Source organism: Podarcis tiliguerta (assembly GCF_965153285.1).
Source record: "Podarcis tiliguerta genome assembly, chromosome: 10".
Classification (NCBI taxonomy): domain Eukaryota; kingdom Metazoa; phylum Chordata; class Lepidosauria; order Squamata; family Lacertidae; genus Podarcis; species Podarcis tiliguerta.
In genome coordinates, this window is record NC_139543.1 from 62,359,598 (window position 1) to 62,386,561 (window position 26,964).

The 26,964-nt window shown below is 46.3% G+C and overlaps 1 protein-coding gene across 2 annotated transcripts in view; it reads left to right on the top strand.

Annotated features, from left to right (window-relative positions):
- The window catches only part of ST8SIA1 (ST8 alpha-N-acetyl-neuraminide alpha-2,8-sialyltransferase 1), a 90,900-nt gene that overhangs the window by 50,735 nt on the left and 13,201 nt on the right, over window positions 1-26,964 (top strand). For both annotated transcript variants that reach the window (XR_014502653.1, XM_083402357.1), the window contains exons 3-4: window positions 3,991-4,100; window positions 10,439-10,531. Coding sequence is in view for 1 of the 2 variants with exons in the window: in XM_083402357.1 (XP_083258483.1) it covers window positions 3,991-4,100; window positions 10,439-10,531 (203 nt within the window). In the remaining variant the exon portion in view is untranslated. The remainder of the gene's footprint in view (window positions 1-3,990; window positions 4,101-10,438; window positions 10,532-26,964) is intronic.

The following is a 26,964-nucleotide window of genomic DNA, read 5'->3' on the forward strand; positions in this document are numbered from 1 at the left end:
GTATAAGTGAGGGTCAAATAACGCTAGAGGGATTTAAAAAAGCACGAGAAGTATTGTTAAAAGGGAATAGAAAAAGAAAGGCTTAAATAATGACAATACAAACTTAAGAAATGCATAAATTAATAATGACTACGAAAGATTTACGGAAAAGCTGAAGGAAGTCCAGAAAAGAAAGACTTTGTGAAAATTGGATGTGAAATTATTGTGTGATTTGTTTTTGTTGTAAATTAATAAAAATTATTATAACCCCCCCCTAAAACAGCAATTTAACCTGAATTTTACTATCTAACGAGATCGCTGATCCATAAAATGAAAGCAGTAATCAGTGTACTGTACTATAAAATAAATAAGACAGTATCGTAGATGATAAAAATTAAAATTATTATTTTTTCTTACCTGCGCTGATAGTTGTTGTTTTGATGGAGGGCTTTTATCCATTTCCGCAGTCACACAATCAATCAGTCAATCAATCAATCAATCAATCAGTAGCTGAACTGGGTTCCACACAGTCACAAAAACAAATTAACCGAAAAAGCCTCAAAAACAAAAACGCAAAATGAATAGCAAAAACAAAAGCGCCAAACTTAATCTGTTCTGGAAGTCCATTTGACCAAAATGTTGGAAAACCAAGGCGCAACTTCTGATTGCTGCAGGCGCCCCGGAAACAATAGCCAACAGCTGCATCGGATGTTTGGCTTCCAAAAAATGTTCGAAAACCAGAACACTTACTTCCAGGTTTTCGGTGTTTGAGAACCAAGCTACCACTGTATAGCAGCACTATCTTGGTTTACTGGGACCAGTTGGTTTACTGGTGGTGACCTTTAAAGCTTTAACTGTTTGGCGGTCCAGGGTATTGAGAAATTAAGAAGTCAAGGTTGCCTGCTTGCATATCTAAAGTACAACTGCATGCATTGCATATTATCACTGTCCAATGGGATGAAATGTGCTATGTTGGGGAGACATGATTAAGGCTTCTAGCAAAAACCAGCAATTGAGTTCCCCTGGGACCATCTTTTATGAGCAAAGAGGAAGGGTTTGGAGTCACCAACCTCCTCCAAGGAAATTCTCCAAAGGGAGATTCTGATCTGATAGTTACTGATTTATCCAGCGTGCTTTTAATAAAGATGAAAAATACGTGAAGGTTTAAAAAGGAGAAGCTCCCTCTTTCTCAGATTTTGAGTCCCAGGTGAAATATCAGGGGTAGATCACATGCTGATGTCAACTACAGATCCCTACCTGATGTCAACTGTTTAAAAGAGCAAGTGATGCAAAAGAACCTCCTTTGCCTGAGACCCCAAAGAACCAGTCAAAGTAGACAACACTGAGGGGAGCTGACCTACTATAAGGCAGTTTGGAGTGCAGCATTGCTGAATGAGGACTTACCGATAAATTTGATCCCCTTTATTCAGGCCTGAGTCAAGACCAGGGGTCAGCAAACTCTTTCAGCAGGGGGCCAGTCCACTGTCCCTCAGACCTTGTGGGGGGCCGGACTCATAGCTGTCAACTTTTCCCTTTTCTTGCGAGGAATCCTATTCGGAATAAGGGAATTTCCCTTAAGAAAAGGGAAAAGTTGACAGCTATGGCCGGACTGTACAGTGGTACCTCTGCTTACGTACTTAATTCGTTCCAGAAGTCCGTTCTTAACCTGAAACGGTTCTTAACCTGAAGCACCATTTTAAGCTAATGGGGCCTGCTGCGCCGCCGCCACACGATTTCTGTTCTCATCCTGAAGCAAAGTTCTTAACCCGAAGTAATATTTCTGGGTTAGCGGAGTCTGTAACCCGAAGCGTATGTAACCCGAAGCGTATGTAACCCGAGGTACCACTGTATTTTGAAAAAAAATATGAACGAATTCCTGTGCCGCACAAATAACCCAGAGATGCATTTTAAATAAAAGGACACATTCTACTCATGTAAAAACATGCGGGCCGGATTGAGAAGGTGATTGGGCTGGATCCGGCCTCTGGGCCTTAGTTTGCCTACTCATGATCAAGACAGTGGCTTTTTGGAGCAACCATAGAATCATAGAATTTGTAGAGTTGGAAGGAAGCACGAGGATGATCTTGTCTAGCCCCTGCAATGCAGGAATCTTTTGCCCAACATTGGGCTCGGACCCACGACCTTGAGATTATGAGTCTCATGCTGTACCGACTGAGCTAGTTTAGGGGTAGAGTTTTGTATGCGGAAAATCCCAGGGTTTATAGGTTCTGGGGTGTGATAAGACCTTGTAGATAATATGGCAGGGGGGGGGGAGTGTTTTCAGCCCCAGGTACCCTTTTTTTAAGGTGAGATTTTTGAGGGCCAGGAACCAGCGGTGATTGAGTCCAGATTCAGACTTTTACCTTTTGTCCAGCAGGCTGCATTCCAGCCAAGCAGAAGTCGGTTGTTTCTGTGTACACATACAAACACCCCTTTACCTTCCATTCAAGTAACCAAGAGGCAATATCTAAGTTAAATGGGACATTTCATAGAATTGTGGAGTTGGAAGGGCCCATGAGGGTCATCTAGTCCAACCCCCTGCAATATAGGAATCTTTCATCCAAAGTGGGACTCGAACGCAAGACCCTGATATTAAGCGTCTCATGCTCTACCGACTGAGCTATCCAGTTTCAGCCATGCAAAAGCACTTTGAGGGTATACAGAACAGCCAACTAGGGATATATCCTGGGACGTAGTGGTGTGGTCTTGGGAGGATAATGAGGGCCGGATAGTAAGGTCTGGAGGGCTACAAGCAACACCCAGACCTGGGACTGCCCACCCCTGCTAAATAGACTCATGTCCTGGTTTAGCAGAAGACAGTTCCCTAGATTTGTGCCCGCACTCCTATAACTCTGCTAACGATAACATTCTATTTTTACTAAGGCACCCTATAACAATTACAATACAGACATAATTATATTATGCTGATCATTTGCCAGGCTGGAAAGGATGATTTGTATGCTCAGGCCCCTGCATGATGTTTCTTAGAAAGCAGCTTGCTGAAGAACCCAGAAGATATTTACATTCCTGGGCGCCAGGATTAATATCCAACTGCCCGAGGCACCGAAGCGCTTCAGATTTTGTTCAGCCTTGATTATAATAGTATAAATACTGTTTGTATTTTCTATTCAATATTGTCGGTCTCTGTGGGAAATTGGCATAATTAACAACAGAGAATTGCTGCCGCGTAATAGGTATGAGCTTGAAGTGAGGAATCTCCGACTCTCACCATAAGAGCCACAAACGCTCCTTCCTCTCAGTTCCTTCTTCTGCAAATTCTTCTGCAGATTCCTACTAAACATCAGGAAGAACGTTCTGGTGGTAGGAGGTGTTTGGCAATGGAACAGATTCCCACAAGATGTAGTGGACTCTCCTTCCTTGGAGGTTCTTAAGCAGAAGTTGGACGGACAGCCATCTGTCATGTATGTCCTAGTCGAGATTCCTGCATTGCAGAAGGCTAGACTAGACCCTCAAGGTTCCTTCCAACTCTATGATTCTATCAGCTGCAGTCAAAACCACGATAAGCAGAGAGACCATAATTTATGACTTTGTGAGGCAGTTCCCTGGTCAATCCTCTGAGTATTTCTCCTTGAGAGGTCTAATAAGTCCAATACCGAAGAGGTGGCAATGTATTCAAATGTAAAATCTCTTAGATCTGCTATGATGCTTAGCTCTTGTCCCGTTTGTTCCTCTGATTATATGTGACGTGTGTTTTTTCTGCCATAAAAAGTTGGAAACCTTCCCTTCTGCGACGGATAGCAAAACTGCCGTGGCAGGAAACTCATGTTCCTCCAGATGTTGTTGCCCTCTAAACTCTCCTCCGCCCTGGCCAACGTGGAGCATGGATAGGGCCCGATGGGAGTTGTAGTCCTACAACATCTGGAGGACTCCGCTTTCGGCTCCTAGCCTTGGCCTAACCTCTCCCTAAAACCCCTTCCCGCTTAGCTGCTCTCCACCTGAAGCTCCTGTGTGAAGTCGTCCATAAAAACGGGCCTTGTTTTCTGTTGCCAGGCAACGCCATTCCAGCTGCCATTGAAGAAATGCTCTGTGGTAGGAAATGGTGGGATTCTGAAGAACAGCGGCTGCGGCAGACAGATAGACCAAGCGGACTTTGTCATGCGGTAAGACAGTGGCCCCGCTGTGGCATGGCATCCCTGCTCCCTCCGTCCCCCTCGTTTCGCACCCACAACCACCCAACGACATGGGTTTTTCCTTTTTCTTTGTGTTTAATTAACCGTAGACGGTCTCTCTTTCTCCCTCAGAGTGATTTATAGGGGTGGGAAAGAGCCATGGCAGATAGGGCTTTCCCCTCCCTTAACAATGCAGGCGCCTGTCACTCTTCAGAGGCATCAGGGGAAGATAGCTGAGTGAAGGTGCTTTAATCAAACGGAAAACAAAGAGAGATGGAAGAGCCTCAGGTCCCTTCTGGCTTCCTTGCACGGAAGAACTTTGGACCCTGTTTTCTCAGAAAGAGAAGAGTCTTCAGGCTCCATTTGCACCATGCATTTAAAGCGCTATGATACCACTTGAAACACTTGCGCACACCCCATGGATCCTGGGAACTGTAGCTTGTACAGGCTGCTGAGAGTGCTTAAAGGTAAAGGGGACCCCTGACCATTAGGTTCAGTCGCGGATGACTCTGGGTTTGCGGTGCTCATCTCGCTTTATTGGCCAAGGGAGCCGGCGTACAGCTTCCGGGTCATGTGGCCAGCATGACTAAGCCACTTCTGGTGAACCAGAGCAGCGCACGAAAATGCCGTTTACCTTCCCGCCAGAGCGGTACCTATTTATCTACGTGTACTTTGATGTGCTTTCGAACTGCTAGGTTGGCAGGAGCAGGGACCGAACAACAGGAGCTCACCCCGTCACGGGGATTTGAACCGCCGACCTTCTGATCGGCAAGCCCTAGGCGCTGTGGTTTAACCCACAGCGCCACCTGCGTCCCATCGCTGAGAGTGCTTTGGCGACCCCTATTCCCTTCACAGAGCTACAGCTCCGTGAAGTTAGAATTGTAGAGTTGGGACCATCTAGTCCAGCAAGGGATCTTTTCCCCAACATGAGGCTCAAACCCACATCCCTGAGATTAAGAGTCTCATTCTCTACTAAGTGGTCCTGCTAGCTAGGGATGATGGGAGTTGTAGTCCAGCAATAGCTGGAGACCCACGTTTGGGAAACCCTGGTGTAGACAATGCTGCATTAGATGAATCAGTAGTCATAAGTTCCTGGTGTCCCAGTGCTTTTACTATTGCTTTTTTGAAATATACTCCTAGGATAAAATACGATAAAGATAAGAAAAATTAAATGGAAGACTGACGCTAAGGGGCATAGCATCTCCTTCCCATGTAGCAGGCCTCGGGTTCACTCTATGATGGCATCTCAAAATAGGGCTGGGAGACACCCCTGTCAGAAACCCCAGAGCGCTGCTACCAGTCAGTGTAGACAACAATGAGTCGAATGGACCAGTGGCCTGAATGCCATGAGACCATTGCCTATGTAACCTGACCTCCCAGTTGCCAACTCAGGGGCAAAACGAACGGCGAAATCCGTGGCATGAGGAACTGTGAACAGGCCTTTGGTGGATGCCGTCTGGGGTCTTGGAGTTCCTGCCTCGGCCTTGTTTTCAAAATGGCTTCCCAAGAAAGCTAGTTGCTGACCATGGATGTTGACAAAAGGATCCTTATCCCTAGAGCACTGGCTGTTTTATCCTGGAGTATTCAGTACAATTTCTGGCCCTGTAATTCCTGCCAGCGTGATAATATATTGGAGCCACAGAGGACTGTTGCTCACTTAGGCATAAATGGAAGAGTTTAATAGCCCTCACAGATAGGAAGAAACTGGCACTCACTCGGCCCCCAGCCCTTGCACCGCTAATGTCACTTTGAGGCTTTGAAAGGGTTTCAAAGGCGGCAGAGCCGGGACTTGCATTTGGCTTCTCTGTCAGTTCCCCGCACTGGAAAGGATATTGATGTGATGTGTGTAAGGGAGAGTACAAGCAAGCTGACAAGTTGTGGGTTCCACAGATCAAGGTGAATTGAAATGTGAAATTTCACGGCACGTCTTAGCGGGAGGAGATCTGAGGGACGGGAGGGGAGATCTTTCTGAAAAGAAATGCTTTTTACAGGCCCATTTTATCTATGTCAGTCAAACACAGTCGGGTAGAGAAAGCTGGTGGGGAGATGCTTCCTCCTTGCTCTCAAAATATAGCAGTCATTTGGTGAAGTTGGATGTTGGAAGATTGATGACAGACAAAAGGAAAATCTCCTTCATTTGGCACACATTTAAACTATGGAATTGAGCATAAGAACATAAGAGAGGCTCTGTTGGGTCAGGCCAAAAGCCTATGTAGTCCTGCATAATTTGCAACCACAAAATGGCCACCAGTTTGGACTACAACTTCCCCACCAGGTTTGGGAAAGACTGATCTGGTGTCTTATCCTTCCCTTGAACCCTGCAGAACATTCCTGCTAGGGCTGCGGAGCGTGGATAAGAATGACATTCTGCATGCTTCTTGAAGAGTAGATTGTCTAATGCAGGGTTTCCCAAACTTGGGTCTCCGGCTGTTTTTTTGGTGGGTTTGGTGTCATTAAAATGCATGCAGCCAATCAGCATATTTCTCCTGTTCCATTGTCTAAAAGCCACAGGGTTTGGTCTGAATAGCTGGGTTCTTGCGGAGTTTCCATCTGGCTACTCAGCCACATCCTTCGTTTTCTGCAATATTGTCTGATGAAGCTATCCTGGTGAGGAAAAACAAAACACAGCTCCTACTGGGATGGAGTAAACTTGAGTTCCCAAAGGAACAGTATCCATGACTGATTTGAGCATATTTTGAATCTTTTGGCTGATCGGTAATGAGATGAAGTAATTATATCAAATCTGTGTAATTACCGGCCAGTTGCCAATCTCCTGTTCTTGGACAAGGTTAGGGTTAGGGTTCTTGAGTGGGTGGCCGTGGATCAGATCTCAGTACTCTTGGAGGAAACCGATTCTCTAGATCCATTTAAATCAGAATTTAGGCCCTCTTTTGGCACAGAAACTGCTTTGGTCGCCCTTTATCAGGAGAGACAGGGGAAATGTGTCCCTGTTCATTTCTCAGTAGCTGTTGATACCATCAATCATGGTATCCGTCTGCAGCGGTGGTTCCAGTCCTACTTGGATGGTCCTTTCCAGAGGGTGATGCTTGGGGAGTGCTCTTTGATCCTGTGGAGCCTTCAACGTGGAGTTCTTGAGGGTTCAATTTTATCCCCCATGCTGTTTTACATCCACATATAAGCGCTGGGTAAAAGGGACCCGGGTGGCGCTGTGGGTAAAAGCCTCAGCGCCTAGGACTTGCCGATCGAAAGGTCGGCGGTTCGAATCCCCGCGGCGGGGTGCACTCCCGTTGCTCGGTCCCAGTGCCTGCCAACCTAGCAGTTTGAAAGCACCTCCGGGTGCAAGTAGATAAATAGGGACCGCTTACCAGCGGGAAGGTAAACGGCGTTCCGTGTGCTGCGCTGGCTCGCCAGATGCAGCTTGTCACGCTGGCCACGTGACCCGGAAGTGTCTGCGGACAGCGCTGGCTCCCGGCCTCTAGAGTGAGATGAGCGCACAACCCTAGAGTCTGGCAAGACTGGCCCGTACGGGCAGGGGTACCTTTACCTTTATAAGCACTGGGTGGGGTTATCAGGAGGTTTGGAGTACGTTGTCAGCAACATGCTGACGACACACAACTCTACTTCTCATTTACATCTGCAGGTGAGGCAGTGGGTACGTAGATTTGAGGTTCTTCTGGGTCCATTGTTGTTGCTTGACCTCAGTGTGACCTCAGTGGAGCAGAATACCTTGCTTCATCTTCATCTGGTGGTCCAGCTTCGCCCCTATCAGGGCTAGCTTAACTTCTATTGTCTGTGCTCTGGTAACCTCTAGGCTAGATTACTGCAGTGTGTTATACATGGGGTTGCCTTTGATGATGGTTCGGAAACTTCAGCTGGTGCAGGATTCAGCTGCCAGGTTGCTCATTGGGGCAAGATGCTTTGAGCATACATCGCCAGTCCTGGTGGCCCAACTGCACTGCATTTGTTTCTGGTCCCAATTCAAAGTGCTGGTTTTGACCTATAAAGCCTGAAATGGCTCAGGATCACAATATCTCAAGGACTGCCTCTTCCCATATGAACTAACCCCAGACCCTGTGATCATCATCCGAGGCCCTTCGTCATGAAGGGCAGAGGGTGGTGTAATGGTTCTAGGGGTTGCTCGTGCGTAAATCGGCGCCACACCTGGGTGGGTTGCCTGAGTGAACCCTTTCTGTCTGGACAGCCACTCGCCCGTGGCTGTCTCAATCGCTGGCAGAATCCGCCAGTGGGCGTTTCTTGAACTTCTTCCAGCATAAAAGCCTTCTGCGCCTCCTGCGCAGGGAGGGTGTAGGCATCAGAGGACCCATGGTCTCCCCGCTGGTCCCTGGCGAAGAGTCTTGGAGCCACCTCGCCGATTCCCCCATCTGCCCCCCTTCTCCACTGGTGCTACGCTGATTTCCTTCCCCAGAAGATGTGCTGCTTCTCTCCCTCCCGGGACGCTCTCCGGAATCCCTCTGGAGCCCTCCCTCTCCCTCTGGCTCCAATGGCAGTTCCCTGACAGGTGGCAACACAAAAACAGCCTTTTCTGTGGTGGCTCCCCATTTGTGGAATGCTCTCCCCAGGGAAACTCGCCAGGTACCATTACATTCCTCTTCTCCCCGGCCGATTATACAACCTATGGCTTACTACGCTGTAGAGGGCTGCGTGTTTTGTTTGTTATTATGTATTTTTGTGTTTTTATACTGCAAGCCACCCTGTGATCTTCAGATGGAGGGCAGTATATAAATGTCATCCATCAATAAAATAATAAAATAAAGGGGAAGGACAGTCATTTGAACAATGAGCCAGAGAACGGTCAGAGAAGGCAGATGACGCACTTCTACTGATGATGCCAAGACCTTGTTCTGTCTTGCTGGGAAGGGAGAAAAGATGGCAGGCTTAGATGAGGCACCTGCCAAGAATCTAAACAAAAACTTGATTGCCTCTCTGCGAAACGAACAGAAACAGATAGGCCAATCTGGACTCCACACAGATGCAACTAAGTCTACTGCCACCTAGTGACTATATGGTGACACCGTCTTCACGGGAGATCACAGGAGAACTAATGACACCAAGTTATTTGAACAAAGGCAGAGATAAAAGGTAAAGGTAAAGGGACCCCTGACCATTAGGTCCAGTCGTGGCCGACTCTGGGGTTGTGGCGCTCATCTCGCTTTATTGGCCAAGGGAGCCGGCGTACAGCTTCCGGGTCATGTGGCCAGCATGACTAAGCCGCTTCTGGTGAGCCAGAGCAGCGCACGGAAATGCCGTTTACCTTCCCGCCGGAGCGGTACCTATTTATCTACTTGCACTTTGACGTGCTTTCAAACTGCTAGGTTGGCAGGAGCAGGTACCAAGCAATGGGAGCTCACCCCGTCGCGGGGATTCGAACTGCCGACCTTCTGATCAGGCAGAGATACATGTGCATTAAATAACTGAAACAATGACAAGCATTCATTGGTGCAATCCAGTGATCCTTGGGATGGTATCTCAGGGGGCCATGGTACCCTGTAGACCCCTTACTCTTTGCAGCCAGGTAGGGACACTTTATTTATTATACGTTATTTATTTAAAGCATTTTACCCTGCTCTGGAGCCATGAGCTCCCAGAGCAGGTTAAGAGCAAAGACAGGAGTGCTGACTCTGAAATGTCACCGAGAAAGCGGTCTATACCCTCAGCTTGACAATCCAAGAGGCATAAGAGGAAAGGGACTGGGAGGGAGGAGGAAGGAAGGAAACTCAGTCACTCTTACTTAGTTCCAGAGTTCTTGTAATGACCACTTGGGGTGGAAAGATTTCAAAGGAGCCAAATTCTGCTGGCCTTTGAGTCTTGCCCACGTAGTTCCCCTTTAACTAGAGATGCCAAGAATTATACCTGAGAATAGATGACCATCGTGTGTCTTTTCCAACTCTACAATTCAGTGATTCTGCATGCAGTGAACCGTATTTTTCTCTCTATAAGTCGCACCAGACCACAAGACGCACCTAGTTTTTGGAGGAGATAAACAAGAAAAAAAATATTCTGAATCTCAGAAGCCAGAACAACAAGAGGGATCGCTGCACAGCGAAAGCAGTGATCCCTCTTGCTGTTCTGGCTTCTGGGATAGCTGCGCAGCCTGCATTCGCTCCATAAGACGCACACACATTTCCCCTTACTTTTTAGGAGGGAAAAAGTGAGTCTTATAGAGCAAAAAATACGGTATTTGTTGTGACACTGGACTCCAGCCACTGCTTGGTCGTGCCAGTCTTTGGTGCTTGATAGAGTTTTTCTTTGCTTTTCAAACGGTGGAAATAAAAAAGGAAAGAAAGAAAGAGAGAGAGGGGAAAACAGCAGAGAAGTTAAAATACATGATGTGTTTCTATTTCTTTCAGATGCAATCTTCCACCTCTCACCAGTGAATACAGCAAGGACGTTGGGTCCAAAACTCAGCTGGTAACTGCAAATCCCAGCATAATTAAGAAAAGGTAGGAAACAGATTGTTTGTTTCTTCTGAAAGGAACTGGCAGGCCGAGCAAAGGGTGCTGGTGGGGAGAGAGTTGGCGTTTACGGTCACGGTGTTGGCAGTAGAATAATTATATTCCTCGGCAGGCAGCGCTGGAAGAGCTCGGCAGACTGAAGGCGAGAGCCATTTCTCATCTGATGAGTTAATAAATCTTAACACGGCTGTGCCACACTCCAGCAAACATTAAATTGCTTTGCAGCAAAGTGTCCCAAAAAGTAGGCGGGCATGTTTATGGCACAAGGACAGAATGGTTAGGGTAGCATATACATTGGTGGATATCAAGGGTGCATCAGGTGCAAGACAAATGAGTACCCGTATCTTAATTCCCCTAGAACAGGGGTCTGCAACCCGCGGCTCCGGAGCCGCATGTGGCTCTTTTACACCTTTGCCGTGGCTCCGGGGCGGATACTAGCGAGGGGAGGAGGCGCATTGTGCGCCCCGACACTCCCCACTGTGGCGGGCGCTGTACTGGCTGTGACGTCGCATGGGGACGGTGCTTGTGTTAGTCACTCACCATCCCGACGTCACCTTCCCGCCCGCCCGCTAAATTGTAAGGGTTATGTACGCTGGTCACTGCATTGAAAAGGGCATGCACTGTGGTCACTGTTTTGAAGGGGAGTGAAGAACACACACACACACACAAAAGGTAACTTGTTAATTTAACGTTTATTTCTATGAGGAGGAGTAATTCTGAGGGGTCAAACAAAGAAATAATAAAAAAGTGACAAAAAAGTTATTTTTATAATGACGAGTTTTGCGGCTCCCGGTTTTTTTCCCCTTCGGAAACGGGTCCAAGTGGCTCTTTTTGTCTTAAAGGTTGCAGACCCCTGCCCTAGAATCTCAGCAAGGGTTGGGTGGTATGTGGTTTTCAACATCATGATATATCACCATCCAAACATTGTAATATACCGATATATCACGATATCTGAAATAAGGATGGAGCTGTGTTAGATGGCTGGCTTCATGGTTTTTCTTGCCTTGGGATTTTTGCCAGTGCCTGTTCTAATCCGTTTCCCTCTGCTGGGGGCAGGGGAGAGCTGAGTTGGCAGAGTTAACAGGGCGACAGGAATCAAGAGAAGCATTAGCTGGATTCACGCTTTTCCCCACATTGTGATTTCTGCATTGCACACACACGGAAACACGCATCATGATTCACAATATATTGCCAGGTTAGAAATTATGAAACCAGTATCATGATACGGTCTTCAAACCAGTTTTGGACAATATACAGTGGGTTACCTCGGGTTACATACGCTTCAGGTTACAGACGCTTCAGGTTACAGACTCCGCTAACCCAGAAATAGTACCTCGGGTTAAGAACTTTGCTTCAGGATGAGAACAGAAATCGTGTGGCAGCGGTGTGGCGGCAGTGGGAGGCCCCATTAGCTAAAGTGGTGCTTCAGGTTAAGAACAGTTTCAGGTTAAGAACAGACCTCCAGAACAAATTAAGTTCTTAACCCGAGGTACCACTGTATCAATATATTGCCCAGCCCTAGTCTCAGCTTTTTAAAAAATATGATTTTCAAACAAGTTTCTAGACCTTATGGCTTCAAATATATGTTTGATGGCAAATTGAAATTTCATAAGTCATAGGGTGGCTTAATAAGTTGTCCATGAATTTGGGTTAGAGCTCAGTTCTCTGCAGAGATCCGTGCTCCTCCCAAGCCAGAACGAATTATTCCTTATTTCTTATTAGGAAGAATAATAATAATTACCTGGCGAGAACATAGCAGGCGATTCAGCACAGCTTTAAATTCTGTGACATTAAATAAGCGCAGCCCTTGTCTGGAGGAAGGCATGAAATGGATTCTCCACTCCTTTCCTTAAATAAATACTTAGTAATGTTGAGAAGGAACAGATGACCATAGAGCAGGAAGAAGACAGATTATTGCCGGCATTAAGAAAGATGTTCCAGTTACTAACATTAAGAATAACGGTGTGTCTTTAAGCCTCTTCTTTGCTGAATGCCCTTAAACCCATGAAAAACGTATTTCTTTCAACTAAGTTTGGATAAGATCTTATTTCCTCTTCGGTATAACTGTGTGTCGTTTAACAACAATTAATAATACTTTGCTGAATCCGATCCGGAGGAAAAAACATTGTCTGTTATTTCCTGGTTGAAACACTCATGCCTAGACACACTTATTTAATTTGATCAATGATAGCTTGGCTCAATTTAATCTCTTTGCACTATTTGGTTTCAGTTAATCTCTGTGCCGTATCTCTCAGGCTCATCTTCAAACGATAGTTTAATTAAGCAGTTGGTGGGTGTTCTCAATTAATAAACAAATATTATATCCTTGACCCTTGATGTTGATGCTAGACTTCGAACAAGGGATTGTGGTTCCATCAGACATTATTTTTCCTTATGCTGTTCATTTCAAGGCTTGAGATTATACTCATTTGAGCATATCTACATGAAGCCGCTGGGAGAGATCATCAGGGGGTTTGGACTGGGTGTCCAACAATATGCAGATGATACCCAGCTCTGCCTCTCTTTCAAATCAGAACCAGTGAAGGCGGTGAAGGTCCTGTGTGAGTGCCTGGAGGCAGTTGGAGGATGGATGGCGGCTAATGGATTGAGGTTGAATCCTGACAAGACAGAAGTACTGTTCTTGGGGGACAGGGGGCAGGCTGGTGTGGAGGACTTCCTGGTCCTGAATGGGGTAACTGTGCCCCTGAAGGACCAGGTGTGATGCCAGGGAGTCATTTTGGACTCACAGCTGTCCATGGAGGCGCAGGTCATTTCTGTATCCAGGGCTCCCTCTGACTGCTCATCATCACCCTACCACCAATCCCCTGGCTCTGAACCTTCTTCCCCTGGGGGTTCCCAAGGGGTTTCCCAGCAGCTGTCTCCAGCCACTCCTCTACATAGCATTGAGGGTGGTGAGACAGTGCCCCATTAGCCCTAATGGATCATCTGCCATTGTCCTGGCCTCTGCCTTTGGCCAAGGGGGATGATATTCTTGAGATATTTTGTTGCCATTTTATTTATATGTGGACTACCTTAGGATTTCATTTTGAAACACAAAGTGGTGTCTAAGCTGTGGGTTGTATTCAACCCATTACAATTAATGGTCCTCAGTTAACCATACTTTTAGTTCCAACGAATCTGAGTAGAAATTAGTTGACTACAACTAGGTAGTTTGACGCAACCCTGGCCTGTTAATTCATAAATTTAAAGGAAGAGATGGGCTTGTTTCCAGGTTTCCCCTCCTATTCGTCTCACACATTTCCTTTCTTTGACAGCTAAGAAAACAGCCTCCCAACCAAAACCCACTTCCTTCCTCTTCTCCCCCTCCTTGCATTTTTCGTTTCCAAATTTCAGATTGCAAACTGGAAGAGAGAGGGAAAGAGATGAAAACTGAATAACTTGCAGCAAGCAAGCTGGAGATTTATTTACTTCCCAACATAATTTTGCTTCTTCCTTCTTATATTTAGCAGCAGCTAAATCTACTTGTCACCTGACCCCCTGACCCCCTAGTATATTTTCCCATCTGGCGATGATTCATCTGTGCTGCAGTTACCATGTGCTGGAGCTGAAGGCAGATAAGGCACATCAGCATGTAATAACATTTCCCAGCATTCAATAAAGGGGACTGCTTGCCCGAAGGGATCATAAAGCCTTGGGAGAAGGCGAAACTATGGCCGAATCCATTGGAACAGTAGTTCCCAATTAGGGGTCCAAGGAATGCACCTGTGGGGTCCGTGGCCCCATCCCTTGCCTCTCCCCAACCAAATGTTCATCATTTTTGCATCACAAATTTTAGGGACTGTTCTAGTGCTGTGCTGTTTTTCAATTTATCGATCCAAATCACACCGCAATAACAATTTGACTTGGCAATACGCGGCAATATATCGCTCCTCACATGAGGGAGAGCGGGGCAGCCAATTTCAAGGCACAACCCCCACCCTCCTGATCTTCTCCATGACTGCTCCTTCCCACATCCCCACGCCTGATTTCCAATTTTGGACATTGTGATATATTGGACTAGCAGTGGTGTCCAGACTTTTTTCAAAGAGGGCCAGATTTGATGAAGTGAAGGGCCGTGAGGGCCAACCATAGGGTCAAACAAAGTTGTTGACCTTTTTTAAGGATTGAAATAAATTGCCACAGGGGCCGGATTAAACTGACCGATGGGTCGGATTAGGCCCCCGAAACTGACTTTGGACATGCCTGTTTGTGATGTTTAATTGCTGATATATCGCGATGTTGAAAACCAGATTTCGCTCGGCCCTAGTCTGGGATTTTTTTTAGTATACCTAAAATCCTTTGCTTATTAGGGGCCACCCCAAATTTTGTTTTTTAAAAAAATGCTTTGCAGAGGTAACTACCATAGAGAAATCAACGTTTTCAAAAGTAGGGAGTCCATGGCTTGGCTTTTGAAAAATAGGGGGTCCTCAGTAATTAGCTAATTGGGAGCCACCACATTGGAGCGAAATGGCACCTAGACATTCTGTTGTGGCAACCCTAACCCAGGATTAAGGTGCCATTTGGCGATTAGCTTATATATCTGAGTTTCTAACACTGTGACCCATACAGTTTGGACCTTCGAAATAATTTCATGTCCAATATATATTTTTTTCTTCAGTTAACCTAGCATCCAGTCATGTGGCAGCTCTCCTAAAGCAAAGGGAGCCTTTGCTCTTGTGGGCCTTTGCTCTTATAATTTCTGACCAGGGGCCATGCTTCCTGGGGCTGTAGGAAGTTGCTGTCCACAATATTTAAAGGACATCATGTTGGCTCCCCTATTATAAATCATTTTTGGTGCCTCACCCTCCGTTTCGTAGATCCTCCCGGGGACGGCCATCTTATTTGTAAAGTCTCCACACGTACTCTGGATGACTAAGACGCAAGGCAGCTGCTCCGTCGAGTTAAGCTACCAGAGTGCAAGACATAGAAAACACGTTAGTGCATTTGTCCCTGCTTTATTTAATTAGCAGAGGATAATTTTAGACTGCCTGTACTTTTGACTGCTCGGAGGGCTAGTTCCCTGCTGTGATTTTCAGCTGGTGGTCGAATTTTGAGCACGGTATTTGATCTCACCTGTCTGCCCTGTTCAAGGGCAGAACATCTCAAATCTTTTATCTTGCTAAGGTATAAGCACTGGGGTCCTAACTCCATGCAGTCTCCCCAGTTCCCCGTTTGACTCAAAAACTGGTGCCAATGCGGAGCATTTGGGGGGATGTTGAGGAAGGATCAGATCATTGCTAAAAACCAAGCTTTTGGTTAGCCGTTGTTGCTTTCTCTCTGTGTACGTCCTTTAACATACCACTTTTACAAAATTTTGCAAGTGCTGTGTCCAAAATTAATACTGTGACAAGATGACCTGTGTGGCTTCTCGGTCACCTGCCCCAGTGCTAACTGTTGATGGGCAGTTCTATTTAAATAGGATGAACTGGACAGTCCTTCAAACAGAGGATTTCTAACGTAGGACAAATGATGACCCTATTCATTCTCTCCATCCCCATGTTTATATTTCTTCAAGATGCTAAGAGATCTAAGCATTGAAATAGCCAGGCCCATCAGTCTGTGAGGTTATGTCAGGCATGTCCAACTGGTCGTTTGCGGGTGTGCAGCTGGCCATTCGCGGGAAGATTGTTTCCCCTCCCCCAACAAACAAAAAATAACTGTGGTCATTCCCTCCTAAAAAAGCTCAGCTTTGGACACTGTCTCCCCCAAAAGCTTGACAACTCTTAGCAATAACATTGGTTATATCACTGCCATTTTTAAATACTAGTAGATCACAGTCGCTTGGGAGCTGGACATGACTGGGTTATCCAGTATATCTGAAGGAGTGTCTCCACCCCCATCGTTCTACCCGGACACTGAGGTCCAGCTCTGAGGACCTTCTGGTGGTTCCCTCACTGCGAGAAGCCAAGTTACAGGGAACCAGGCAGAGGGCCTTCTTGGTAGTGGTGCCCGCCCTGTGGAATGCCCTCCCACCAGATGTCAAAGAGAACAACAACTACCAGATTTTTAGAAGACATCTGACGTCAGCCCTGTTTAGGGAAGCTTTTAATGTTAATGGATTACTATATTTTAGTATTTTGTTGGAAGCTGCCCAGAGTGGCTGGGGAAGCCCAGCCAGATGGGTGGGGTGTAAATAATAATAATAATAATAATAATAAACAAGAAGACTCATTTAATGATCCCCTTGAGAGTGAGGCATTGAGCAGACAGGTAGGAAAAATTAGTTTTGAGGCAGACACTTCCAAGGGCAACCTCAACTTTATTCTCGTCGTCTGTTGAGAACAAATCTTTTGGAACAGTAGACAGAAAATTAGGGGTTTGTTTCTACTCCTCATCCCCTGGTCAACACAGAAATAAAACTGCATTATGGTCATACAACCCAAACAAAGATGTGCCTGTATACCTTGTTGTCGCCATTCTTTTGAACTGCTTCTTCTGAATTCATCATAGACAAAAATGGAGGGGTTTTTGTGCACCTTGTGCCAAGCTGAAGCAATATCGAATCAGTCTTAGGAAATCACGTTAACAGGTGCAGGTTTACGCTCCCACCCACAGTAAGAATACACACACACAGAGAGAGAGAGACATTAGCAAATTGAATACACTAAGCAACACAGCAACATGGACTGATTTTGACAATAACCATTTGTGTCACTTCAGGGCTGATTAGATTTTCTGGTAATTTTGGGAGATATAGGAAAGGAGGACTACGGTCTTTGGCCAGATTGCAAACGGATTTCGAGTGGGCTAAGTTGATGGATTTGCCTATTAGAAAGGGAAGGGAGAAATTGCCTTCGTGTCTGGAATCTTGAACAGGGAATGCATCACACTGCAACATGGTTGTTGTGTGTCCCACTTGCTGCTGTTGTTGTTCAGTTTTTCAGCCAAGGTTGGCTCTCAAGGAGGCTTTCCAAAAGGCAATATAATCAGGGATGTGGGGAGGTGTTGATGGCAGCCCCTTCAGTAGTCAATGTAATTCAGATTCCAGCAACTGGAAGAGAGTTGGATGAAACTGTAAATTTTTGGTCTTCTCAGTTTGTCATTTTTCCGCATTTCTGCAGCAGTTTGCTGTTCTTGAAAATGCACCAGCATTCTAGTGTGAATTTCTCTTAATAAACACCTTTGGGCTAATATACGCTTTTTGGAAACAGATTTTCCCCTGAGATATCATATTCTAGCATTGTTTTATTTTATTAACCTTGAAAAGGTTAATTGAGACACAGCGATTTATTGGATCGAGATTTGTTTGCAATAAAGATCAGCGTTCTTCGTCGTATCCTGTTCTGAAAACGCAAGGCCCCGTCCTCCGCAAACTCCACCCAGAAGCTTCACCTTTTAGATGTCTATTTCCCTCACTGGGGAAGCAAAGGGTACTGCTAATTATTCTCCAATGTTTGCTAGCAAATGCAAAGTGAGATATTCTCTCTCTGAAGAATCAGCCTTAATTAGCTTAACCACACTGTTTTGCGAGGCCATTTGAATAATGACGGAGGCTGAGCACCCGATCCATCCTTCAATTCATAGATTAAAAGGAATGTGGGAAAGAATGCTGATTAAGGGGAGTCTGCGCATTTTGGTTCTCACATCCTTGGGGAATCAATGGGCTGGTTGACACATTGCCGGGTCCAAGAAAGAACACAACAGCTTCATAGGTCAGATATGGAACATGCGGTTTACAATGAGAAGGTCTGTTTGCATCGCCAGTTCAAAGAAGAGTCAGGTAGGAGGTGGGGTGGAAGGACCTTGGATAGCTCCTGCCAGCCAATACTGAGCAAAATGGACCTCACATATACACTAAGTAAAAGAATATAAGTTTTACCACTCATCTCCCCTTTTTCTTCTTCTTCCCCAGTTTTATTTTGTATATCGGGTCTTCCCTTAAAGAGGGCACGTTTTGCGGTGAGACCTGGCAACCAAACCCTGTGTTGTGGGTGGGTTTGATTGGATAGCCACAACACCCAATTGGTGCAGGGTTCAGTCAGGTCAATGGGACACAGGCTAAACAGATCAAGGGACCTATATATACCTATACACATGACCCAGACCTTCCTCTTTCAGTGTGTGCATCGGAACACCCGCCCACCTCTCCCTATTTTTAGGGCTTGTGCCCTTGACCTTGCTATGCCATCATGTGTCATCTGTCATTGGGACAGGGGCACAGCAAGAATTTTCTCCACTCGGCTGATTGGCTGGTGCCATTTGGGTTTCGCCTGCTGCGTAGCAAACCGTCACAACTTGTAAGATTGAGGATAGGCTCTGGTTCAGGTGATAGGGATGGGAGAACGCTCTCGCCATCCCTATGTGAAGGGTATTCCGTTAAAGGAATCCAGGGACTCAATGGTTTGGTCAGCCCTGTGAGGGGGTTGTGCCCATGCTTGAGTCCAGGGGGACATTTTGGTGGTGGAGTTAGCCTGTTCCCGGCTTTCCGCCTATCCGGGTGTTCACCCTAGGCTGACCTATGCTGGTGCCCTGGGCCAGTGCTACCTGCAAGGGCGCAGGGAGCTAGTCGAACCAGAGCCTATGCAACCACTCACTTGCTGTAATCAATAAAGTTGTGGCCTAAATTCTGCCAAAAACCAAACCAAAATTTGAGTCTTGTCTGAATTTTATTTAAGGGGGAGGTTTAAAGGTCTGAACATGCAAACAGCACTCTTTCACATCAAATGTAACTGATCTATAGAAAAGAAACTCTATAACCTGAAAAACAAACAACGCACGTACTTTTGTAAACTAAGAAAAATCTTTAATAAAAATAATATTAAAAGATAATAATAATAGTGAGCTAGATGGGACAAGATAGCTTTAGTGCAAAATGGCTGAATTAGAACTGATCAAGAAATTACATTACGTTGGTTTAGGCCTGAATCAAGATAACGGTGGTGTTGAGGGTGTTGGAGCAAGCATTGGTCAGAGATTGTTTTCACTGGCGAGGTCTGAGATTGTTTCTGTGCATGCCTGGAAGCTTTGAGTTAGCTCTCTGTCTAGGAAGAAGTATGGAAATCTGCCATGGCTGGGATTTGGTCTGGAAACAAATGGGTTGGAATGATTCTAAACCAGGCCTAGGCTGACCCACTGCAGTCTGGCAGGTTCCTATCTGCTCTGAAAATAGCACAGAAGTCAAGGCTGATTATAGTGTGGGGACTTCTCTAGGCCTTGCTACATATACTTAGAGACTCTGTTATAGTGACACGTGGGTTCCTTGATAGCTCTGGAGGCCTTGGAGCAGATGCAAACATGCCTAACATCCCTGAGAAGGAAACGTGTAGTGTGGACTCTGGGATATATGCGCTTCATACATGTGAACTTGCCTTATACTAAGCCAGACCACTAAACCATGGCCAGCGTTGCCTACTATTCTGACTGGAAGTGGCTCCAAACAGAGCTGAGTCAAAATTATTTTGCAGGTAATAATAATAATAATAATAATAATAATAATAATAATAATAATAATAATAATAATTTATTTATACCCCACCCATCTGGCTGGATTTCCCCAGCCACTCTGGGCGGCTTCCAACAGAACACTAAAATACAATAACCTATTAAACATTAAAAGCTTCCCTAAACAGGGCTGCCTTCAGATGTCTTCTAAAAGTTTGGTAGTTATTTTTCTCTTTGACATCTGGTGGGAGAGCGTTCCACAGGGCGGGGGCCACTACCGAGAAGGCCCTCTACCTGGTTCCCTGTAACTTGGCTTCTCGCAGCGAGGGAACCGCCAGAAGGCCCTCGGCGCTGGACCTCAGTGTCCGGGCAGAACGATGGAGGTTGTTTTTTTTCCCCTCTTGAGAAAATGTCACTGGTGGAATCCAGTTCTCTGTCCACAAACTGAGTGCGTGCCAAGCACAATTCAAAGTATTGGTGCTGACCTAAAGCCCTAAACAGCCTTTGTCCAGCATACCTGAAGGAGCGTCTCCACCCCCATTGTTCAGCCCAGACACTGAGGTCCAGCTCCAAGGGCCTTCTGGTGGTTCCCTCACTGTGAGAAGTGAAGTTACAGGGAACCGGGCAGACGGTCTTCTCAGTAGTGGCGCCCGCCTTGTGGAATGCCGTCCCATCAGATATCAAGGAAATAAACACTTACCTGACCTCTAGAAGACATCTGAAGGCGGCCTTTGTTTTTATATCTGTTGGAAGCTGCCCAGAGTGGCTGGGGCAACCCAGTCAGATGGGCAGAGTACACTTATTATTATTATTATTATTATTATTATTATTATACAGGCTGGAGAATTTCAAGAGGCACAGCTACTGTTTCAGATAACCACCTTCCCCAGCCCTTTTAGGAGAACCTTAAGATTGGGACTTTATATGTACAAATGCAAGTGCATTTCCACTAAGCTATGACCCCCTGTTCCCAGTTTTTTGTGTGCAAGGAAGATCATAGCATTTCAACCTATGCCTTATATTGAATCAAACCATTGGTCCATCCATCTAGCCCAGTATTGTCCACTGTGGTTTGCCACTGCCTGGAACTCATGAAAGAGGCCACTCCCCCCCTAAGATTTTGTTCCAGCTGTAGATGCAGGGGACCAAAGACCAGGGACTTGGTGCAAGCAAAAGGGTTAGCGTTCTGCCACTTGGTCTATCCCCCACCCGCACCGCCCAATTTCCAACAGCTCCTCTTTCTTTAAAATTTTTCATGGAAATGTGTTCATTTCGGAATTTCCAATTCGGCGCCTCCACTGCAGCGCTGCGATAGATTGTTATTTTGCGTGCACGATAATTACTATTTCCACTGGTGCTGACAAGCCTTCCCTATGAATAAAATTATGCATCTCAGCAGGAGCTGCATTTCAAATCAATAGCAGCGATGAAACACGTACAGTTTGTTCCATCTGAAAACATGCCAGCCCACCTGTATAAATTGAGCGCTTTGTAATCTGCTGGATACATGGGTGGGTTTTTCGAAAGGGCAGCGCAGGGCTGTTGATGAATAAACCTTTTTGTCCACATCTTGCAGGAAAGGCCCTTACTGAGACCATGGCTCCTTGTGAGAGAAGGGGCTGATTCTTGAGATCCAGGAATCTCATGCTTACCAACTGAGCTATCCTTTCATTGGATTCTGCTACTTGGCAGGTTTCATGGAAGCAGAAATAGGAGAGTTTAGGCAGGGGCGGAGCTACCTGCCCCAGCACCTGTGGCGGCGCGGGGGTGGGGCTAGCCGCCCACACAACGAGCGTGGGGGGGCACCATTAGCTGCCCGCACGGTGAGTGTCCCTAGCTGCCTGCCGCCTGCCCGCAGAGCGTCAGGAAGGGCGCTGCTAGCTGCCCATGAGACGAGTGCTGAGGGGCGCCACTATCCGCCTGCCACAGCATTGTCCCTAGCTGCCTGCCACCTGCGCTGTGAGCGTCCGGGGGTGCTGCCTGCGCAGCAAGTGGGGGTGGGGGTGGCACAGGCATGTCACCTGCCCTCACGGTTGACACCCGGCGCGCACCGCACCCGCCTTCCTCCACCAGTGAGTTTAGGAAGGCTGATTTTGACCTTTGTTGCCCAGAAGTGGAAGAAGAAGAAGAGTTTGGACTTGATATCCCGCCTTTCACTCCCTTTAAGGAGTCTCAAAGCGGCTAACATTCTCCTTTCCCTTCCTCCCCCACAACAAACACTCTGTGAGGTGAGTGGGGCTGAGAGACTTCAAAGAAGTGTGACTGGCCCAAGGTCACCCAGCAGCTGCATGTGGAGGAGCGGGGAAGCGAACCCGGTTCCCCAGATTACTAGTCTACCGCTCTTAACCACTACACCACACTGGCTCTCGTGCCTAAATGGATTAGGCAACAGACCACCAGCATCCACCTCTGAGCTGCGCTGAATGGGGGAGAATGCTTAAGAAAGGGACGCTGAAATTGGCGTCATGGGGCCCTGCTTACACATGGTTCATATATTTTATTTATCGATTGCAGTTACATCCCACATTTTCTCGAAGGAGCTCAAGGTGATGTACATAGTTCTCTTGCACCCCATTTTATCCTCACAACAACCCTGTGATGTAGGCTAGGCTGAGAGGCAGTGACTGACTGAAGGTCATCCTAGTGAGCTTCATGGCCGAGTGGAAGACTTGAACCCTGGTCTCCCAGGTCCTAGTCTGATGTGCTAACCATGCCAGCCATCCCCCAGACGCGTGTTTTGGTTTGGGAGCTGCATCACAAAATTCTGAGAAGTGCAAATTTTTGAAGGGCAGCGGAATTTCAGCTCACGTCTTGTTTTTGGAAGCAGGAATTAGGAAGGTTTGCATTAAGCTGCGACCCAAAATAGATTTCTTCCCCCATCTTCACTACTCATGGCTAAACTTGTAGACATGAATTGTGCTGAGGTAACCCAAGGTTTGTTCAAGTGAAATTACCACGTAGAAACAAAGCTGACTTCAGTCAGTAATCACACAGCTCAAAGATGGAGTTAACTCTTTATTAGCGAAAAACATGAGCTCTACAGAATTGGTTGAGTGTCAGGTCCAGGGCAACTCATTCCTGGCGGTCTTCCTCCATGAAAACCAGTTGTTGGGGCTGAAACTCCCAGCCTCCCCACCAGGGCTTTCCCCAAGCAATCAGAGACTGTGCCTGTGTGCAGCCAACCTCTCCTCTGTCCCTTTCATGCCTCTTCTTGTTCTGGGAGCAGGGAGGGGAGCTTGTTGCAGCAGGAGGGGGCGACACCTGTGACTCTTCATCTGCCTGTCTCATCTCTTCCTCTTGGGCTCCCACATCCCACTCTCCCGCTTCAGCTTCTGCCTCCGATTCTGCATTTCTCTCTGCCACAGACTCTTGTAGCTCACTACGTTTTCTACCTCTTCAGCTTCTGACACCTCCTCTTCCCCGTCCTCTCCCTCTTCTCCCTCTGCCCACTGTTTGCGTGTCAAGGTCCCCAGGGCCACCCCAATAACTCACACATCACACAGAATTTTTTGTTTAAGATTTTTGGCATAATTTGGCCACAACTTTATTAAAACACAAATTTGTGAGTGGTTGCTTAGGCATTGGTTGCGACTGTCTGCCCCCACCATGGGGGGCAGTCTGACATTCCGCACGATGCGAAAGTCAGAATAGGGGAATACACTTGGGGGTAGCGATGGAGCAGGGAACCTGCCCTCACCCCAAATGCAACCAGGAGCTCATTGCTATGGCCTGAGCTCCCTTGACAGAGTGGACAAGCAATAGTTAGCCCCCGATTCCTTTAACGGAATCCCTTGCAGCAGCAGCAGCATTAGAGGGGCAGGCACAGCCAATCCATGCCCCTCAACCAACCAAACCATAAACCAATGCCTCACCGCAACCTTACAGTAGGCAAAAACCAAATGGCCCCAGCCAGTCAGCCAGTTGGACAAAATTCCTACGGGGCCCCTGCCCCAAGAGCAGAGGACCCCATGACAGGCATAGCAAGGTCAAAGCGAACAACCCTAATTCTAGGGAGGGGGGGACGGGCAATCCGATGCACGGGCGGAAAGAGGAAGCCCTAGCCTCGTGCAAGGCGTTTTAGCATTTCTGGTTGTCAATCAACAAATGGCAACATTAACTTCTTCCCAACAACAAGGGAAGCCCCAGTCGCATCAGTGGCCAACGATCAATTAGCCCGCCCCCAACTTTGGAGTGTCCTGGCGGCCCCCACCGCAACACGTGCTCTCCGTGAAGGAGAACGCGCTTTGTCATCCCACCACCAATCCCCTGGCTCTGAGACCTCTTCCGTTGGAGTTTCCGCAGCTGATTCCTCCCACCATTCCCCTGCTTCCAACCAGTCCATGACAGCTGCCTTATATTGATTCAGATCATTGATCCACCTAGCTCAGTACTGCCTACTGGCAGTGGCCCTCCAGAATGTCAGGCAGAGGTCTCTGCCATCCCTACTTAGAGATGCCAGGGATCAAACCGGGGACCTTCTGCAGGCAAGGCAGGTGCCCTAGCACTGAGCCACAAAGCTTGTGTGGCTTTAAACCTGTCCCTGAGTTGACCCTCTTGGCTTCTGAAATTCAGAGAGTGGTAAAGAGCCGGCTGGTGCAATGCTTATTATAAGCTTCCAGGAGCTGCTCTCTCCTCCTCTCTCCTTCCACATAATAACAGTAATCAAACACAGCTTAGCTCATCACGACAAATCCCGCCGTTGCTCACAGGAGATGCAGAGTTTCTGTAATGACTCCTATCACCAGCAAACTGATCCAAATGATTAACGACGGAGTCATAGCAGGGTTTCCATTCAAAAGGAAGGATTTCCAGGAATTTTGTTTTTTCTAAAAGCAAAAGGGGAGACTTTAGATGTATTGAATACCACGGAGGATCCTAGGAGTTGCACCGTGACATTGAAACAGACAGGGGGAATATCTGCAAACAGGAATGTTTACCTCTTCCCCGGGGAGCCTTTCCCCCCTGCAAATGTGTTGTTGATATTGCAAGCAGGTTGTTGGCAACAGGCTCCCCCCCCCCCGTTTTATTACTTATTTACTAAATTTATATAGGGTCATAGAATTCTAGAGGAGTAGTGAGAGGCACCAACTGAGGAACCCCCATGGGACGAAGGCTCAGAGCCCAGGGAGTGGTGGTGGGACAATGATGAGTGGTCAGAAGGGGAAGACTAGGACAAGGTCTAGATGATGTCAGTGCATTAAAACAATACAGTGGTACCCCGCAAGACGAATGCCTCGGAAGACGAAAAACTCGCAAGACGAAAGAGTTTTTCGTTTTCTGAGTTGCTTCGCAAGACGGATTTCCCTATGGGCTTGCTTCGCAAGATGAAACGTCTTGCGCCTTTTTTTAAAAACCGCCAAATGCATTCCTATGGGAAACTGTCAAAACACAGTGGTGCTTCGCAAGACGAAAAAATTCACAAGACGAATAAACTCGCAGAACGAATTAATTTCGTCTTGCACCACTGTATTCGGAATGCTTTCATTTAAAAACAGAACGAAAATAATAATGACAATAGCAAACAAAACAAATCTACATAATCTTGCATTTAAAAGGAAAAGTGAGTTATTGTAACTTGGAAGTGATCAACAACAACATGATTTCTTATTTTTTTTTAAACTACATTATTTAATGATACAGTGGTATCATTAAATAATGATAAGTTTAAGTACTTAATTCGTTCCGGAGGTCTGTACTTAACCTGAAACTGTTCTTAACCTGAAGCGCCACTTTAGCTAATGGGGCCTCCTGCTGCCGCCGCGCCGCTGGAGCACGATTTCTGTTCTTACCCTGAAGCAAAATTCTTAACCTGAAGCGCTATTTCTGGGTTAGCGGAGTGTGTAACCTGAAGCGTATGTAACCTGAAGCATGTGTAACCCGAGGTACCACTGTATTACAATTATAAAATAGATAATGATACATTAATCAACATTTCATTAACCTGCATTACTTTAAGCACTTATTAAACATAACCACCAATCAGAAGCGGAAGCAGGAGAGGAGGGGGACAAGAGGCAGCGATGGTGAAGAAGCCAGGGGGTCTCCCCCTCCTGCTGCAACAAGCTCCCCTCCCTGCCAGTCTTCTCCCTCTGACCATCCATTGTCATCCCACCACCTCTCCCCGACCTATGAGCCTTTCCCCCTTGGGGGTTCCCTAGATAGTGCCACCCACCATTCCTGTGCGTGCAGTCAGTCCCATGAAACCAACAGAGATTGCTGTGGCATCAAAACCTTCCTCCTCCATTGGCATGGTACGGATCCAGGCACCCTCTGTGCCCCCTCTGCTTGTTGATGTTTTTAAAGGCAAGGCTAAAGATGTGGATCATGTCAGAAGTCCTTTTGCCCTTATTGTGGACGCAGCATTTCTCAGGGGGTATTTAAAGGGGAAAGGGGTTAATGTTGATGATGCAATAGTCAAGTTGCCTGCATGTATTTTGGAGCTGTTTGCTGGTGCAAATGCACTGGTCTGCTGTTCAAAATTTTGTTTTGGAAATGATGGGATATCTGTTGCCAAATGATACAATTATATTATCACTGAATTGTTTCCAACGAATAGTTCCAGAGCTAGGTTTGGAAGTGGTTTAAAATTTACTGACAGCAACAACAATAATAATTGCTAAAGCATTGTAGAAAAGCTCAGTACAGTACCATCAATTTTAAATCAATTTTAAAGGATCTGGCAGATATTTTAGGTAACTTGCTGTCCTTTAAATATTCTTCCATCATTGTAACATCACCTTACTTTCCTCGATATTGCTCTGTATAATAGCATACAAATTGGTTTCTTATCTCTTTTGGATTATCTATAATTTTACCATTAGTGTTTAATTTATTTATGCTACTCTCTTCTTGCTTCTTCTTTAACTGCCATGCCAACAATCTTCCAGGTTTATTAGCAAACTAAAAAAAAAATAAAAAAATGGTCTTGAATTTGTTTTAATCTTCCAATCTATTTCTTGATTCATTATCATCGAAAGTTGGGTTTGAATCAGTTTAATATTATACTTTATTGATTCCTTCCCAGGGTTTTTGACAAGTTT